A 13,930-nucleotide genomic window follows, 5' to 3' on the forward strand; every position below is an offset into this window, starting at 1 on the left:
TTTACATTCAGTCTCCACAAATTTCTTTCTGAATGCAGATAGCGTTTTCTATCCAAAGTTTATTAATATTATTTCTTTGGTTCACTGAACCATTGAGAAAAATAAAGTCTTAGTTGATCATTGCACAATCTTGCTGTTATTATGTACAATCTGTTCCTGGTTCTGCTTGTTGTTGTTCATATCTTTTTATCTTTCAAAATACATGCAATGAAAAGATAGTTTTTTTTAAATTGTAGCAGGTTTATTTATTTTTAATACACATTGCTTTATGAATCATGTTAGGAGAGAAAAATTGGCAAAAGGAAAAAGCCATGGGAGAGATTAAAAAAAAAAAAGTGAACATAGCATCTCATTTATATTTTTTAACAAATGGGTTCAAAACCTACTGAAACTTCATTTGAAAGATTTTTTTTAAACAGGTTCGAAAATTCTGGTTTTCAGGGTGGGTGAGTGTCTTTGTGTAGTCTATTCATGATAGATTTTTTTTTTACTTTTTTTGGAAAATCTCATCCAAATTCTACCTAATATCTCAAGGGTAAAATTAATCAGTAATAATAATGGATATAGACCCATATTTCTGATAATTTTGGTCATTTTGAATTTGCCTGACTTTTTGTCGTATTTAATTAGATCATAATGATTTTTTTCCTCATAATCCTGTTAAGACCTAATACTAGGAGTAAGAGAAATATCAGCTTTGCCAGTGCCTACTGTGTATAAATTATAGTATATTGGAGTATTTATCAGTCACCTGCTTTATCCCTGGCACTTTGCTAATGTAATAAAAATGGTTAGAGTGACATGCAGAGTAAGTAAAATAAATCCATGTATTGAAATATTAATATAGTTTAATTTTTTTATGCAAATATAAATTTAAGTTCTAATATTTTGTCATGCTTAAGCTGATATCTTCATATATTTATATTATTTATCAATTGCCTTTTATTTAATGACATTATATATAATTTATATGTACTTAAATGTGTATATTTTGTTTCATTTGACACATTGAATTTCTTTGAGAAAAGATTATTTTCATTTTTTTATCTTTATATCACCACTTCCTAGTATAGTGCTTAGCATATAGTAGGAACTTAATAATGCTTATTGATTGTCTATTATTCCACTTTGGAGACTATTGTTAAAAAGTTCTTATATTGTAAAAAGCAACATTTAAACAATAATATTTTGGTGCTTCATGGATTGTCTTGTCAAAAGATTTTTTTTTTAAGTAAATAAAAATTCATATTGAGTAAGGTATTTTAAGATTCTTCTATGTCAACACCTGACTTGTTTTGTAGTATACTTTTGTTCAATCTAAAATTTATAGATCATGAAGAACTTGAATCCACTGGGCTCAATTTAATTTTTATCAATCTGCATCTTTTTAAGGGTAAATATGTAGGTAAAGGATTTGAAATTTTCAGTTCTTATTAAATGGCAACTACAAATTTCACTCTGCCACTTGAGTATTTTAGTATTTATTCTTTGATACATGTCTATAATGTACTTTCTTGTTATACGCTCTTACCAATCAGGTAAAGGTCTTATGCCAGTACTAGGAGCCATGACCAAAGGTATTAAGCTAAATTTCCTTGTCAATGATATTTAACTGTATCCAGATTCTGGTTCCACTACAATTCTTGTAGTGTTTTGAGGATTACTTTGAATTCTCTTTTAAATTTTGGCCCTCCTGAAGTTATGAAAAGGAAAAAAATAATAAGGTTGAAGGGGGAAAGGGAGAATGTATGGAAATGTACAGTTGACATGAAGAAGTCTTATGGTAATCTAAAAATACTTCAAGCAGAGTAAACAGATGCCTCTTTAATGTAAAAATAATTAACCCTAAGCATTCTAGAAGACTCCAAAATAATACTCTCTTAAAATAATCCCTATAGGATTGAAAATACCCTTTTCTTCTATATAGTATTATTATCATTGTCAATGTGCTTTACTCAAGGTTATCTGTATTTTGAATGAATTCCTACCACTTGTTCCTTATCTATCCATAATATTGTTCCCATGTGTCTTTTTACTAATTCTTGGACAGCCATATTAAAATCATGTTGGAAAAATTCAGCAGATGGGTCTTAATTACTATCTCAACTGATCCAAATGGATTGTAGGCTAGTACTAGTAATGTGTTTAATACATTTAAAGCATAATTGAAAATATTTTACTAATATTTTCATTTTTAGTCTCTGAGGTATGATACCAGTTATTTTGTGGAATATTTTGCCTTGGATCTCTTAATGGAAGATGGGGAGTGCCGCGGAGTAATTGCATTGTGCATAGAAGATGGGTCCATACATCGTATTAGAGCAAAGAATACAGTTATTGCAACTGGGTAAGAATATGAAAACTATTTTGTATAGAGAAGGAGATTTTATAACTTTGCCTATAAAATCATAGAGCTCAGAAGGACTGTAAAAATCATTTGGTTTAACTCTTTACTTTTATAGGTAAAGAAATAAACATTCAAGATTATATATCTATGTGCTATATAGGTTAAGAACCCTCTCTTTTCTTACACTATGAGGAAATATCAGCTATTCTGTATTATGTCTCTACTTAATATCTTCTGAATATGTTTTCCAGGGGTTATGGGCGTACCTATTTCAGCTGTACTTCTGCTCATACAAGCACAGGAGATGGCACAGCTATGGTTACACGAGCAGGCCTTCCTTGTCAAGACTTAGAATTCGTACAGTTCCATCCTACAGGTATGAAATTATTAACTTGATCAAATGTAGAAATTAATCACACAATATAAGCTTCTTTAAAAGAACATTTAATATACATTAACTTATAAGTTAAGAGATTAAGTCTCAAAAATTTGCAGTTTGGGGGCAGCTAGTTGGTGTAGTGGATAGAACACCAGCCCTGAAGTCAGGAGGACTTGAGTTCAAATCAAAATAAGCTCAGTCACTTAATACTTCCTGGCTGTATGATCCTGGGCAAAGTCACTTAATCCCAATTGTCTTGGCAAAAAAAAAAGGGGGGGGGGGAGGGGAGGAATCTGCAGTTTCATAAATAAAGACCTTTTTCTAGCAGTGGGATTTAAAAAAAAAAATACTTTGATATAATTTATCCAACATTCCACATAAGATAATTTTCAGAATAATGCAAGTTTATCTTATTAAATTTCTAATGGGAAACTAAAATGTTTTATAATTTCCTGTCTTATTAAATGTACTGATCTATGATGAATATATTTGAAATTCTCTTGGATGAGTCAGGGTTATTATGAGTATAAATAATAATTTATACTATTTTAATAGTGATTTACTTCAGGGTATTGAGATATATAAGATATGTAATGTTCCTATGTAAATGGCCTCAGATTAAAATCTTTCGTTCAGATTCTTATATTTACTGTTTATATTTGTTCAGTTTCCTTCAGTATCTGGTTGTAATTTTTTGTTGGTATTAGTATGATTTTCTTCCAATGTAATTTTCATAGCATTTAAAGTTAGAAGGGACCTTAGAGATTATTTATTCCTCTTTATTTTACAGATGAGAAAAATGAGGCCCAGAGAGATTAACCCAAAGCCTTACAAGTAATAACTACAAGAGTTGGAATTTGAATCCAGGCCACCTAACTTCATAATCTAATTTTTTTTTCTACTCTATACATGAAAGCAGGCACTCCAGCATTTAATACTGAGCTTTTCAAACAGGCATTTAACAAAAATTTGGTGATGTGAACTGAATCTGATGATTACTTAACTTTGTTAAAAGTAGTATGGGATATATAAAGAGATAAATATATATTTTTAAAATCTTTATCCTCAGGAGTTTATAAGCTATTTGTTTTCTTGAACTACATTGATAATCCTTGACTTGGCATGTTCTTTCAGTTAGATTTTGTGGTAGTTACCAAAATCTATTTTAAGCATACCCAATTATATTCCCTAGGGCAATAGATGATCTTTCATTTTTAGTTGGACAGTAGAGTGGGTAGCAAGGATGTGTGGAGATATTTGTATGAAATTGATCCATTTGGTTAAATTTCCATGTGCAATAACTGACACTAGAAAAATGATAGGCTTTATTTACAAGAAGAATAATAAAATATTTTTGGACATAACATTTAATGAGCACTTTACACTGATGGCCAATAATTATGTAACATAACTAGTGCTTTAGAAGAACTCATTATGGGCTAGAATAGTGAGGAAGCTTGCTTTAAAATAAGTGTAAGATTTTAGTTTTACCTTGAATTTTGCTAATAGAGCAATATGTAGGTTGAAATAGACATTGATGTAAGCACTTAACTATACAGACTATGTTACATAGAGGAATAATGCAAGCAAAGGCACTGAGATGTACTATATAAGTGGGTGTGGGTGTCTGTAATGTGTTGGGGATGATGAGGAGACCGGTCTGATTGGATTAAAAGACATTTAATTTGTGGGAAATTCTGAATCTTCAACCAAAGTAGGATTAAGGTAGGCCCAGATTCTGGAGAGCTTTAGAAGATACACAAAGCCATTTGACTAGTGTGGTGAGCAATTAGAGGGTCATTTGGAAGAGCATGATGAAAAGAGTGCTTTTAGAGCCTCTGATTGCAATAAGACGGGAGACTGAAAAACCATATAGAAGACACTTAAAATTTTCTAATCTTGAGATGAAATAAGCCTATGCAGGGTGACCTCTTTAACACTGGGAAGTAGGAAAAAATAACACGCTAAGAAGATGGGGGAAGGCATGGAGATGGGGACTGCTAAATCAGAGATTGCAGAAGAATAGTTAAGATACAGTCCATTAAAGCATTTTTAAAAATGATTAAAAGAGAACAAAAAGAAATAAAGAAAAGCAGAACAGCTTTGCAAGTTCTAGGTTGAAATATTAACTTAAGGGGAAAAACTTACTGTCTGCACTAAGACTTTTGAGACTGTATAATAGATTTGTAGTTTCATCTTAAATCCTTTCTTTTTCTGTTCTACTTTGCAAGTGAAAAGGCTCATTTTAATTGGTACTTATTAAGTTCAGAATTTTAAAAATAAATATAGCTATCTGGTTGACTGATGAAGTTCTAAATTTCTTACCTACACTTTATTTTCCATCTTATTGGGGACAGGAGGCAAAGAGAATATTTTTAATGTAATTTTTACATTTTAATGTAATAATTTTAATAACTCTTCGTTGAGTTATATGAAGTCCCTATCTTTAGTTTTATTCCTATCTAAAATAGGTTGCACATAAAAGAATGTTGTAAGAAGAAAAATCAATTTCAAGGCATTTCTTAGGCACTGTGACTTTTAAAAATCTTTAAATATGCCTGCTTTTTCCTCAGTACGTAGGTCCATGGTCACCTAAATATTTTTCTCTCTGCCAATTTTAGATTTTCTTCCTCTTCTAATAATGTAGTACTGTTCTTTTATCTTTTCTCCATTCTTAATTCTGTTTTTGGTCTAATAGTACCTATGTTCTTTTTGTCCTTATTCCTTTCCCAAAAATTGGTTTTGAAGGAGCATATTCAAATTGAAATTTCAGAACTTCTGATTCTTTCATTGCAAATGATTCATTAATGTGTTTTGTTGTTTTGTAGGCATATATGGTGCTGGCTGTCTTATCACAGAAGGATGTCGTGGAGAAGGAGGCATTCTTATTAATAGTCAAGGTGAAAGATTTATGGAAAGATATGCACCTGTTGCAAAGGATTTGGCTTCCAGGGATGTTGTATCTCGTTCTATGACTGTTGAAATCCGTGAAGGAAGGTTTGTTAAATTTTCAGAGATGTCCATATATATTTCTGATTATTACTTGAAATGAGCATTTCATGAATAGAAAGCATGAAATTCATTCTTATATGTAGTATCACTTAATTTCATGAAATGAGGCTTTGTTCTTGCTGTTCTTGCAATTATTGTTTATAACCTTAAAAAACAGTCTTCTATTTGGTTCTTCTCTAATATCTGCTACCTTTCCGTATTTATTGTTCTTTGTATGCTCATATTTAGTTGGCATTTTCAATGAATAAAATTTTCTACATAAGTGAATTTTCCATACAGCCAAAGCCTATTTTTGAATACTCAAGTTGTTGAAGTTAAATTTGTCCATTTTTATGGAAATAGTTCTAAACTATGTTATATGCAGAGCATATTCAACCTAATACAACATTTTCTCATGGACCCTGTTGTGATACAGCAATGACCTTGGAGAGAGACATTTGTTCCCTTTATATAAATGGCCTGGGTCTCATAAATTCTCAACCTCATCTCACTTTTTGTCATTTTTTGATCTCCTATTGTCATCTTTCTTTGAGCTTTGCATCTTCTGCTTCTATTATACTGCCTTATCTTAACATTTGTTTTTCTGGGTGAAAAATCTAATGGCAGTTTAATGTGTGATTGCTGTTCTGCTATCCAGGTTGATAGGTATTATTCTACCATCAATTGCCATTATTCCAAAACGCAAACTTCTGCTTACCCAGGTGTTTTTATTTTAAATCTGACTGGAAAGTGGGACCTAAGTGCACATTTAATCTGTGGCAGAGGTCTCTAAAGTCTTGCTCCTTGTAAAAATCACCCCTTACTTTCCTTGTGGTGACCAGCACATATAGCATGAGCCAGACACCTGAGTCAGACTGAATCATAGTCATAGGATCATAGGATAGAGCCTCAAGCCATCAAATACTGGTCCTCACTTTATGGACAATAACAGTGAAGTTCAGAGACATAGAAGGATTTGTCCATGGTCACAGCCCTGGATTTGAATCCAGGCCCCCTGACAAAAGAGGACACTTAACTTGTTCTGCAGTTCTGAGCTGCTCTATTTTCCAGTAGGATCTTTAAAATCAACCTGTCTTGAACTCCAAAATTTTCAGACAAACCCCAATAGGCTGTATCTTAGTCTTATGGGAATCCTTAAGAGTCCTTCTTTAATAACTAGTCCAACCCAGACATGTCTTCCTTTCCTTTAGCTTTTCCTTTAGCCTACTTAGGAGGTCGGTAGCACATTTCTAAACCTGACTTGTTTCAGTTCATATTCTAGTACAGCAAAAGAATTTTGGCAATCCCTTAGAATTTGACTGAAATACCAAGTTCATTCATTTAAGTTGTTATTAATATCCATTTTATACAGAACACTATTCTTGGCATGAAAAACAGATAAGACATTGCTCTTCCCTTCATAGAACTTACAGTGAATTAAAAAACAAAATATTATTTGATATTAAAGAGGAAAGAGAACTATGTAAATAAAGGTATGGTGGCAGGTAGCATGTTTGAAGACAGAAAATACTGATTTGGTTGTTAACTAGAGTACATGGAAAGAGAGTAATGTGAAATAAGGCTGGGAAAGTAATGCCAAAGGTTTTAAATGCTAAGCAAATTAATTTTATTTGAAAAGCAGTAGGGAGTCGCTGGAGATTTTTGTGTGTAAGAAAGACCAGATTTGTGCAAAATAAAGTTATTCTGGTAGGAATATGAAAGATAAATTGAGTGGAGGTAGGAAACCTGTTTAAGAGACTTTTGAAATAGTTGACTTAACTGTAATAAGACAAGGGGTAGCAGTGGATCTAAAGAAGAGAAAAATGAAAAACATTTATAGGGTGAATTAATGGAATAGTAACTTATTGAATGGAGGAGGGGAAGGAAAGGAGATTGGTTAAAAACAACCCTCAAATTGTAAACTTAAGAGACTGACATGTGTGGTTTTAGAAAATTTTATTTTTATTCTGAAAAATGATTTCTTTCCTTTGTTTAGAGGCTGTGGTCCTGAAAAAGACCATGTCTATCTGCAGTTACACCATCTACCTCCTGAACAGTTAGCAACTCGCTTACCTGGAATATCAGAAACAGCAATGATATTTGCTGGTGTGGATGTCACCAAGGAACCAATTCCTGTACTCCCTACTGTGCATTATAACATGGGAGGCATTCCTACAAACTATAAGGGGCAGGTAAGGATTTAAACTTAAGAATTGAAACCTTAAGAAAAAGGATAAAAGTTTTTAAATTAGTGATGGTACAGTCAACTGATAATTTTTTTATAAAAATTCTCTAATTTAATTAGATGAATATGGATTATTTATTCAACCAACTTTCGTGTCCCAGAGATCAGTACTTTAAATTGCTTATTGAAAGCTATAGCTGCTTCTTTAGAAATGACTTCTTTTTAAATGTTTATTCTGAGATGTTTAGTTTTGAGTGTTTTTTATGATATAATAAGAGCATGATAAAGTTGACCAAGCATATTAATTTTTTAATTTGGGGTCATTGTCAGTACTTTATGTCTCAATGGTGATTTGCTTTGGTAAGTAGGCCTAAGAAAAGGGAAATACAATGGAGGTATACAAAATGTTTGATATTTTGATACTGTCCGTGTGTGTGTGTGTGTGTGTGTGTGTGTGTGTGTGTACGTACACAAACCCACACATATCTATTAAGTAATATTTTAAACTAGTTGTACTGTTGTTTGAACAGGTTCTTAAACATGTGAATGGTACAGATCAAATTGTACCTGGTCTTTATGCTTGTGGTGAAGCAGCATCTGCATCAGTACATGGTGCTAATCGACTAGGAGCAAACTCTCTTCTGGATTTGGTTGTCTTTGGTCGTGCTTGTGCCCTCAGTATTGCAGAAACATGCAGACCTGGTATGTATCTTGGCACAATCATAAGCTCATAAATTTAGTGCTGGAAGGCATCTTAGAAGCTATCTCGTCTAGCAGCCTCACTTTTTACAAATAAGGAGATAAAGGCCCAGATTGGTTAAGTTGTTTCATAATGTAAGTGATTATAGAATTTTAGTATATTTGAATCAGAAAGTATGTTGGAGATTATGTAGTTCAACCTCCTTCATTTTAGGAATGAAGAAATTGTGAAAACTATTTTTCTTTTAATATTGCAACCTACCTTCCCCTGAAGGTTTTAAAAGCAAATTTCCAAACTCCTTAAGTTTTAGAATTTCACCTAATTGAATAACCTTGTAGTTTTATCAAAGTAAACCTTTATTTTTAAAATAATGAAAGTCTCAATACAAAAGAGGTTATATCTGTTCAAAAAAGTCATCAACATATCAAGAAATGATTAAGAAGCTTTACTTCATGCTTAGCATCTCAGGTGTAAAATGAGCACTAGCTATACTACAAAAGCTACTGAGTGTTCTCATCTATTTCTTTTCTTACCTTGTGTTTGGGTATATGAACATTTCTTAGCATCTTTGCATTTGTGCCTCTGTACCTATATCTTTTGTCTTTGTTTTTTTGTGTGTTTAGGTCTCTATGTGATATTATGTTATGTTATATAGGACTGGGGTGGGTTGTTGTTTTTTAAATCATTAAAAATGACAAACTTTAATTTTATATTGGCTAAATTAAAAAAGCAGAATATTTTAGATTTAAAGTCAATTAGTATTTTCTCCCTCTATTTTTTAAACTACTGTAAGTTCATGTCTTTGAATACAGAAAAGATTCTTTTGGATTAATTAATCTTTCTTAAGACAGGAAGGTAAATCGTGTGTTCTTTTGAGATCCCTCTATTTTTATGTTTTCTTTGAAAAATAAGAATATAAAGAGGTACTCTTTAAGAAGCAGGTTGAGTTTTTTTTTTTTTTTTCTGGATGCTAGATACTTTAATGCTTTTTTTTCTCTAGAATTTATAAATGCCTATTTTCAAAGATTAAAATCAAAAAAATTTTTAATAGGTGATAAAGTCCCTCAAATTAAATCAAATGCTGGGGAAGAATCTGTTGCAAATCTTGACAAATTAAGATTTGCTTCTGGAAATATAAGAACATCAGAACTGAGGCTCAACATGCAAAAGGTAAGGACCTTCATATTGTGACAGTTAGCTGCTCAGTTATTCCCTAATAAAAGTATTTGTTGAGTACATATTGCCTGCAGTACAATAGAAGTGGAGAAGTATCTTTCATGTACATCATTTGCCTATAATCTATTGATTAACTACTATATATATATATATATATATATATTATATATATATATATATATATATATTCATTATTATGCATAAATGAAAAATGAAACAGAGGGTTTAAATGGACTGTCATCCATAAGTGTAGAGAAGAGAATAAAGAGAAGAAAAGACTTAAAACAATCACTTTTGAGGACTAGAAAATAGAATCAGTAATAGAAGTATTCTTGAGCAATAGTGAGAGCTCAGCTGATATTATGCTCCCTAAATTGATGGCTATTTAGATTAGTTCTTTTTTTCATTTCCTGTGATTACATTCGTTTGCCCAAAAGTAGGAGCAGCCAACTCAATGATGGGTGTTACTGAAAAGTGAAGTTTAGCAGACCAAAGACGATAAAACAACTTCAGGTAAGAGAGATGAGGGAATTTAAGATACTGTGTAGTTAACTTTTGAAGTGTCAGACTGTTAAGTCAAGATAAGATAAAGCAGTAAGTGAAGTATTAGTTAGGAAGAGGTCACGAAACAATAGTGAAAGATCCCCAAGGGAAGCAAGTAACACATTTAATATGAGTGGGAAACTGATAGAAGTGAAAGGCTAAAAGATTGTGATTGGAGAATTGAATTTTAAAGTTTAGGTTCTGAAATGTGAGTGTGTGTATAGTTTCAGTGTTAAATGAGTCATCAACATGAATATTGATGGTGATGGTGGTGGTGGTGGTGGTGGTGGTGGTGGTGGTGGTGGTGGTGGTGGCAAAATACAAGGTATAGAGAAGAGCCACGAAATACCGAAAAAGGTGGAAGAATGAGCTGAAGGTCAGTGGATGATAGTTACAAACTTGGGGAAAGAATGGTATGAACATATCTCATAGGTAGATACTTGTTTGTAGTAATAAGGTGGGGGAGAAGAGGAGCAGACAAGATGGAAGAGAAAAGTTCAGTCAGGAATGCCTGAGCATTGAAAATAATTTAAGAAAAGTGAACAAAGAAACAAAATATTTAAATGTGGTTCATTTATCTCAGTATTAAGAATAAATTAAATCTTGTAGTCATGTCATCCCTTCTTACTGGCACAATGAATTAGAGGAAGAAATGACCACTAGTGGAGAAAGTTATACAGGATATGGTGTCCTCAGGACCAAACCAGCTTTTAGTTAAAGCAAAAAAGAGTGCTAGACTTGGAATCAAAACAGTAAGGCTCTAGTTCTGACTTGCTAACTATATTGGCCTTGTATGTTTAGCCCTTTCCTCCTTACTTTCTTTCATTTAGGAAATAAAGAGATTTGATAAGAGGATTAATAATATCTTCGGCATAATAGGCTGTGGAGTAAAGTTTTAATTTTATTGACAAGTAGAGGCAGAATGCAAAGGGAATGATGGAATGGGCTAGGAGAAAGGTTGTGCAGTTTGGACTGTACTTGGAGAATATTAGGGTTGCTCTGAATAAGGTGACTCTTTAGGAAGAGGTAATAAGAATATGTAGCTTACATAGCAAGCAAACTTAATCATTTTATTATTGCTGTTGTTATTGATCAGTGCTTTAAATCATGGTTAGGACACTTTGTGACCCATTTGAAATTTTCTTGACAAAGATACTGGCGTAGTTTGCCATTTCATTCTCCAGCTCATTTTACAATTGAGGAAATTGAAGCAAATAGGGTTAAGTGACTTGCTCAAGATCACACAGCTAATAAGTGTTGGAGGTCAGATTCAAATTCGTGAAAATGTGTCTTCCTGATTCCAAACAGTACTCTCTTCACTGCCTCACTTGTCTGCTTTGTTTGTGTTCTACTAAACATAGGTGAAAATCAGTTTCTAATTTTATAACCACACGATGTAGATGGCAGGAGAAGGGCTAGCAACACTAATTACCCACTTATTTATTTGTAAATATTTCAGTTGTTACATTTCTCCAATAGCCTCCTTACACACACAAATGCACCCTGGTTCCTGAAAGGCATGAGTCACTGAAAATGATGTGGAGACCATATTTATATGACTTGATGAACATTTAGAAACTTTTCTTACCCAAAGCATATTTTTCCTTTTCATTGAGAAGACTTACACTTGGCACCCTGACTGCTTAATACGTTTGTATTTAGTTGAGGTAGAGGTATCTTTATCAAGAGGTGACTATAACAAGGTAATTATAACCAGAAAACTTCTGATTGAGGGAACCTGTGTGCTGATTTCACATTTGCAGGCACTTCATTCCCGCTATGGATGTTAAGATGTTTTTAGGGTGTTTAATGGTCGTTTTCTTTTGGCCCAGTCCATGCAGAATCATGCAGCCGTGTTCCGTGTGGGAAGTGTGTTGCAGGAAGGCTGCCAGAAAATAAGCCAGCTCTACAATGACTTAAAAGATCTGAAGACCTTTGACAGAGGTACAAGGTTTTAAATACCTATTTCACAAGATTCACACTCCTTAGATCTCAAAGACTAAGGACTTAATGGATATTATTGTTTACACAATCTTAAAATATTCTAAATGTAAATAAAAAAATGTGACTGACTCCTGAGTATCTTAATTATAAATGGTACTTCTCCACCTCATTGTAAAGTAAGTGCTGTATAAAGCTGCCTTATGGCTGCCCACAAACTATTGAATCGTTTTGTTCTTCCAGTATTTGTAGACTATTGTTTTGTTCTTCCAGTATTTGTAGACTATTAAGTACACTAGTCCAAATGGTGAAAGAACCATGGTATTTTAAGTGATATTTATGGTACTTATTTAAATCTGAAATAGAACAACATTTTCTGAAGATACTACTTTTTGTCTCCTGTGTTGTATGGTAAATTCATTGAGGTCAATGACTGTCTTTTGTCTCTTTTTATGTGTCCCTAGCTCTTAGCATATAGTAGGCACTTAATAAACATTTAATGACTGAAGAAAATAGAATGTTTTTCTGAAATCCTATTGTGACTTTTAGGGATGGTATGGAATACTGATTTAGTGGAGACCTTGGAATTGCAGAACCTAATGTTATGTGCTCTGCAAACTATTTATGGTGCTGAAGCCCGTAAAGAATCGCGTGGAGCTCATGCAAGAGAAGACTACAAGGTATGATTTCTGTTATTTTAAGTGATCTGCATATTACATTACATGTATATATTGTTTTCTTATTCTATCCCTCTTTCAACATTGTAAAGAGAAGTACAAACATTTTTCCTTCTAATTCCATGCCATTAACACCTACTGCCATTTTTCCTGCTTTGAAGTAGCAGGGTTTTTTGTTTTTCCAATAAAATCTGAGGTTAACTCACTCTTCCCTACTTTACCCTGCCTCCTTTAGAAGAGGCTAAATGGATCTTCTTTTAAAGCTCCTGGACGTGGAATTGGGAAGAGCTGTATTCATATCCAGCCTCACAAGTCATTTAAATTATCTATCTTGGTTTCTTTAACTATAAAATAGGGGTAAGAATAGCACCTGTTCCCAAGCTTGTTTTTGTGTTGTTTTGTTTTGTTTTTATAACTTTTTATTTTCAGAGCCCATGCCTGGGTAATTTTTTTATAACATTATCCCTTGCACTCACTTCTGTTCCGACTTTTCCCCTCCCTCCCTTCACTCCTTCCCCCAGATAGCATGCCATCCTATACAAATTAAATATGTCGCAATGTATCCTAGATAAAATATATGTGTGCAGAACTGAACAGTTCTCTTGTTGTACAGGAAGAATTGGATTCAGATGGTAAAAATAACCTGGGAAGAAAAAAAAAACAAAAATGCAAGCAGTTTACATTCATTTCCCAGTGTTCTTTCTTTGGGTGTAGCTGCTTCTCCAAGCTTGTTTTGAAGATTACATGAGATATTTGTAAAGTGCTTAGCATAGCACATGGAACATAGTAGGCAATTAATACATATTTTCTTGTGCCTTTCCTTCCTACTTTGCCTCTTTCCTTTCTAACCTTTTCTTCCTACACTAGTAGAAATTAAAAGTACAGCCAGCTTATTTCCCTTTATCCTGGCCAGTAAAGTTCACTAAAGGTGATAATGATCAAAATCCAAATAATCATGTAGTCTCTCTTCTCTTTATTGAGTATAAATTAG

At 33.0% G+C, this 13,930-nt stretch overlaps 1 protein-coding gene across 2 annotated transcripts in view; it reads left to right on the forward strand.

Moving 5' to 3' along the window:
* SDHA (succinate dehydrogenase complex flavoprotein subunit A) overlaps positions 1-13,930 on the forward strand; it is a 46,995-nt gene that overhangs the window by 15,620 nt on the left and 17,445 nt on the right. For both annotated transcript variants that reach the window (XM_051969775.1, XM_051969774.1), the window contains exons 6-13: positions 2,199-2,347; positions 2,599-2,723; positions 5,555-5,723; positions 7,714-7,909; positions 8,433-8,604; positions 9,654-9,772; positions 12,154-12,265; positions 12,812-12,942. In XM_051969775.1, coding sequence (XP_051825735.1) covers positions 2,199-2,347; positions 2,599-2,723; positions 5,555-5,723; positions 7,714-7,909; positions 8,433-8,604; positions 9,654-9,772; positions 12,154-12,265; positions 12,812-12,942 — 1,173 coding nt within the window. The remainder of the gene's footprint in view (positions 1-2,198; positions 2,348-2,598; positions 2,724-5,554; positions 5,724-7,713; positions 7,910-8,432; positions 8,605-9,653; positions 9,773-12,153; positions 12,266-12,811; positions 12,943-13,930) is intronic.

The sequence above is a fragment of the Antechinus flavipes genome, chromosome 1 (genome assembly GCF_016432865.1).
Source record: "Antechinus flavipes isolate AdamAnt ecotype Samford, QLD, Australia chromosome 1, AdamAnt_v2, whole genome shotgun sequence".
In the NCBI taxonomy this organism is placed as follows: domain Eukaryota; kingdom Metazoa; phylum Chordata; class Mammalia; order Dasyuromorphia; family Dasyuridae; genus Antechinus; species Antechinus flavipes.